This window comes from Vicia villosa, linkage group LG3 (assembly GCF_029867415.1).
Source record: "Vicia villosa cultivar HV-30 ecotype Madison, WI linkage group LG3, Vvil1.0, whole genome shotgun sequence".
Lineage (NCBI taxonomy): Eukaryota > Viridiplantae > Streptophyta > Magnoliopsida > Fabales > Fabaceae > Vicia > Vicia villosa.
The window spans coordinates 130,194,733-130,200,416 of NC_081182.1; the positions used below are offsets into that span (position 1 = coordinate 130,194,733).

Consider the following 5,684-nt stretch of genomic DNA (forward strand, 5'->3'; position numbering starts at 1 on the left):
AAGATCTTAGGAGAACTTGGATTCCCTTTTCAATATATCCTTGCTTAAAAAAAAAACAAACTACATAAAAATACATAAAAATATTATATTAAAACAATTTTACCTTTATTTTTATAGCATTTTTGTTTTTAATCTATCTACTTTAAAATAATAAGTTGGTGTTTTAAATCACTTTAGAAGAGATTATATTTTAATTCTATATGAGTACTTTATACAACAAATAATTTAATATTTTTTAGTAAATCATTAATCAAATCATAAGAACGCACAAACATTTTATTAGTATATATAATGGATGGAAAATGAGATGAGAAGTAGTTGAAAATTCATATGATCCTTATCACACCTCACAAGTTCACAAAAAGTTAAATTGTGTCATCCTTATCACACCTTATATTTATACAAATTAGTAAATCACACTACATTCACACCAGTACTCATAACATAAAAAATTACAATATTCAAGTACAAACCAAACTCATAAGTATCAATTCACATAACAAAAAAAAAAAAAGAAAACACCTTTATAGATGAACACCCTTAACACTTGGGGGCGGAATCTTCTTCAAAATAATTGTAAGAAGATCAATGAATAAAGGAACTTGAACAATTGCATAGAATGTGACGGGCAAGCAAATAGAAATATATAAATAGAACAAGATACCCCCCTTTGTATATTTATCTGTAAGCACGAAAAAGTGTCCGGCACAGAAAGAAACAAACATAGCAACAATGGATACAAAGAGAGAACTCAAGCCCAAAAGAAGCTGAACTGGCAAGTTTATGCGAAAGTCTTTGATTTCTTTTCGAGAAGTGAGTATAGCAAGGAACATGATGAGTGCTGTTCCAGAGAAGTAAAGTCCAATTAATGAAGATATAGCGAATCCTTCAAATGCAGGTTGTCCTTCTAATGTTGGTTCTCCTGTCTGTTGATTGCCACCAGGTACACTGCCTGATGTCGCAAAGGAAACACCAGCAATGAGAGCTGCTACAACTGAGCATGACTCTGCTGTATCTTTCAACCATTCAACACTACTCTTTAGAATCTCTTCGTGTGTTGTCTTAAATATTTCACTTGGAGTGTGTCCATCTTTGTTAAGTCTGTTTTGGAAATACTCTGGTGTTATTTCTTTTATGTACTATAACAAAAAAATATATATGTTAATACAACTTAAAAAAACTTAAAAAATGACAAAATAAAAATAGAGTGATAAGTAATAATTAATCTTATAACTCTCTTAAATTTTTGCAAGCTTTGTGTTAGCCACAATTTAATTGTCACAAAACAAGAAGACACCCTATATAACTGCTGTTTAACTATGAAAAATGATATGAGAGAATACTTAGCAACAACTTACTCACAAAAAAATTGGAGCTCTATGTTATAGTCTACTGTACATATATTCAAAGACGATTCTGATTTTAAACTATAAACGTACCTTATACCACTTAATATCCCACATCATTTGCATGGCAACACCAGATATCTTCCAAGTATTTTTTCTCTGTTCTGATGTATATGCTGCCAAGTGTAACATGGTATTTTCACTTTTATCAATTTGTTGACTTAGGTGAACAAATACTCCTTTAAGTAAAATGTTCCGAAAATGTTGAATAACATCTGGTTGCCTATTCTTTACTGCCAAAAGCAATGCATTTTCATTGTTAGAGTTAGTCTCATCGATCACGCTTTCAATATTTAATTCAAGCACAACCATCATGCCAACTATTCCATGACTTGCTGCAATCAAATATTCTGTGTCCTTTTCATCACTTTTCACTTTCTTATCATATTTAATATCTACTGCAATGCCACTTTTTACTACTTTCGAAAATGTTGTATCTTTTCCATCATTATTTTTTGAATTCTCCAATTTTTTATTTTCTGGTGTCTCTTGCATTGTGGTATCTGCAAATATTGAAATGCTTATTATTTCATTATTTACATTTTAATCATAAAGTTATCTTCATTAATTTTTTGTACTTAGTATTATTTACCTCCTTTCCCTTTTTTCTCTATTATCTCTTGGTATTCTTGAAACACAGGGCGATCAAAATCTGTGTTAGCTGGTGGCCGATCATCCCCACCACCCATGTATGAATCAATAGGTTCTTTCATAAATTTTTCCAACAGCTGATAACCATATATTTGTTTCTTCTTAATAGTCTTTATTTCCTTAAAGCCTGCAAAAACAAGTAAGCAAAAGAGCACTTATTGATCAAGTTATGGAAACAAACATATATATACAACATCTATATCAAAGTGTATTATAAATGTCGACTGAAATAAAAGCATGTAAAATTAGAGTTAGAAGCGCTGAATATACATACCCAATAGTGACACGATTGAGCGTTGAATATACATGCCCAATAATGACAGGATTGACCATGCAAAAAAAGACTCTTCAGAATTTGGTATTTTGTATTCTTTTTCTAAGTCTTTAACAGTGTAAAGAGGCATATTTAAACAACAATGCCTTTCTCCCTCTGCACTAAATACAATTCTTTTGTTATTTTAGTTGAATAAAATTCTCATAAAAATGAAGAGAAAATGAAAATGAAAAATAGCTTATACTTAATGAATTTGACTTAGCTCTAACTAAAACAAGTGATTACAATTTACAACTAATTATAACTGATCCTACAACAAACTTGTTGTAACAGAAAATAAAACTGTAAAATAACTACGAAAATATTGTCATAAATAATTGGTGTCAACAATATTTGCAAAGGAAACGAGAGTACTATTAACCTGACAGGGTTGGCCCAGCGGGAGGGAGCTCGGGTCCCAAGGGTTTGCTCCCCTTGGGGTCTCTAGTTCGATGGTGCCCGAGACCAAAAGAAAATCCCAAACCCTCAAGGGCTACGCGGGGTGAAAACCTTCTATATGGATTAGTCGATCCGACTAGTTGGATACCACATATATTAAAAAAAATATATATGTAATTACAATTAATAGTTAATAGTGGAAAAGTGATCATAAGAGCTATTCAACGGAAACATACCATTTTTTGCGTTTTCTTTAGCTTCATCCTTGCATGAAAACAATTTCATCGTAGTTGCTACATCGTCGCGGCTTGTAGTAAAACCTTTGACACCAAATTTTTTTAAACAATATTATTATATTTTTCATGACATTTGACATAAAAGTAAAAATAATTCAAGATAATGACATTTGGACTTCCAAGCTATCTCACGTACAGTAAAACAAAATATTCTTCCACCAAGATAGCTTATATCTATCCGGGAAGGCTGATGTCCTAGAAGCAAGAATTTCAAGAGGAATGGTTCCATAACTGTCCTTCGTAGAGATAAGTCCTTTGTAGAAATACATTATTATAATTGCCAAATCTGTTAGCACAAGAAACTTATATTATTATTATTAACAAGATATAATGTTCGATATTGTTTTTAATTTACCCAGATTTAAGTTATTATTTTCATTAAAAACTTGAATGTTTTAAAAAGATAAAATTGCAATGACAGATGTTCAAAGTTATAGTATAATTAAAAATTGATTACCTCAAAATTAAAATTTTGTTATATATATAATAGTTCCTTTCGTTACTTTATAAAGACAGTTAAAAGAAAATCTAATAATATGGAAAAATAGAAAGAAAAGATGAATAAATAAATAAAGAGATAAAAAGAAAATTACCAAACATTTCTCTCTGAATGGCAACATGAAGGATGCTAGTTTTATTTTTATTGATAACAATATTGAGATCAAGTGGATGAAACTGTTGTAGGTAAACAAACACTAATTTTTTATGTCCAAGGACAGCCCAAAATAGTGGAGTTTCTCCATCATCATTTTCCTCTTTAATCAAATATTTCCTTTCACCTTCTTTTCCAATTATAACTTCACATAAATCAGTGAACCCTCTATATGCTGCAAGGTGAAGAGGAGTGGCACCTCTTTCATTCGGTATTTTCAAACTTCTTTCATTACGTAGATCTGTTATTGCTTTTACAAGAATTTTCACCACCTTTTTGTTTTCCTTGTTTACTGCCATGTGTAATGCTGTTCCTCTTCCGATAATATTTATCTTGTGATAGTTAATATCTTTTTCGTATTTCTCAATTACATCTTTCCATTTGTGTTGCATTACTAGATTTCGAAACTCCTTAACTACATAATTTCATTTTGCAACTTGCGTTAATTAAAGACAAAATATGGAGAAGCAATTGAGTATCAATATATAAGGAAAGTTTAGACATACCTTCGTCATCGTTCAATTCTGGCGGACTTAACTCCACACCTACATATATTCATTTTGCAACATGCGTTAATTAATCACAAAATGTGGAAAAGCTATTGAATGTCAATATATAAGGAAAGTGTAGACTTACGTTCTTCAGCAGGAGAAAATTGAGCTTCGCTTAGAGAGGGCATATTATGTGCCATTCTTAAAGATTGAAATGCAGAATGAAAGTAGGTAGTGTTGCTGCAATGTACTAATGGATGCCTAATTGTCTTATATAAGAAAAGAAATGAATCTGATACTTTGGAAAAACATTGAGCATACACGAGTTTCACATTTGGAGTGTCCCTAAGTTAGTAATATTTTTATTCCTTTCTTCAACTTTGCAGCTTTTCAAGTGTGTAAGAAACATATAATATAAGGCTTCTAGTATATTTACGTTGGTCTAAAGTAAAAGCTGCCTTCTTTTTTTACTTTAGCCTAATATAAGGCTTCTAATATCTGAAATGGAATACATACGGACTCGTTGCTATTTCTAATATTAAATTCAAACTAAATGCGGCATGTTTTTTCGTTTTTTACTTTTTCAAATTAAGCTACCAACCTGATACTTCCGCACCATAATTAGTTAAAAACAAATGTGTATGTTCAACTTTAATTTTCATTTTTCAAGGCATATAGTAAAATTTACTTCCTCTCTTCAATTTTGCTTCTTATCGCAGCTTATGCATGAGTGAGACATTTCATATTCTGTTAAATATGTTTTTAGTCCCCGTAAATATTTCAAATTTGATTTTTAATCTCTATAAAAAAAATTCATATTTTAATTCTTATAAAATTATTTTTGCAAGACGTTTAGTCATTCTACAAGAACTAAAAATTAAATTTAGTAATTTAGTAGATACAAAAACATATCTTTAATACCAATTAAAAATCAAATTCTATAGTTTCAAACTTTATGGAAAAAAAGTATACAAATTATTACAGGTAGCAATATCGTTTAAATACCAAATGCAAGTCGATGAATATCTCTAATTTTCTTGTTTATTAATACTGTATTGAATACCAAAAGCAACATTGTTGATAAATATTTATAATTTCCTTGTTCATTAATATACATAAAAAAAACTAATATGTATGTTCCACTTTAATTTCCACTGTTCAAGTCAATTGGTAATATTTTATTCCTTTCTTTAATTTTGCTGTTTATCATTGCAGCTTTTGAAATGAGTGAGACATATCATATCTAAGAAAAGCAAAGTGCAATATGTTCACAAATTGTTCACTTCTAAGTGAGACTCAAGCTTAAGCAAAAGCTACTTAACTTCTTTTATATGTTTTTTTCTTTAGTCTAATATAAGGCTTCTAATATCTCTCCATGAGTGGAATCCTACATATGAAGTACAAAACAGAAATCTTATACACTACAGACATGAAAATCGATATTTCTCGTATATTTTAGCTGAGCAAATTTATTGA

At 30.0% G+C, this 5,684-nt stretch overlaps 1 protein-coding gene across 2 annotated transcripts; it reads right to left on the bottom strand.

Moving 5' to 3' along the window:
- Positions 1–387: 387 nt before the first annotated feature.
- LOC131656654 (uncharacterized) lies at positions 388–4,434 on the bottom strand. Of its 2 annotated transcripts, none has more exons than XM_058926302.1 (10): positions 4,354–4,434; positions 4,224–4,262; positions 3,659–4,132; positions 3,202–3,351; positions 3,006–3,089; positions 2,753–2,905; positions 2,332–2,487; positions 1,999–2,184; positions 1,440–1,909; positions 388–1,139 (listed from the first exon to the last, which is right to left on the bottom strand). In XM_058926302.1, exons 1-10 carry the CDS (start codon positions 4,406–4,408, stop codon positions 525–527), a joined length of 2,382 nt encoding a protein of 793 aa, XP_058782285.1. In that variant the 5' UTR covers positions 4,409–4,434; the 3' UTR covers positions 388–524. The 2 variants fall into 2 exon arrangements, with proteins under 2 accessions (XP_058782285.1, XP_058782286.1); XM_058926303.1 differs by having other exon boundaries at positions 963–1,101.
- Positions 4,435–5,684: the final 1,250 nt, after the last annotated feature.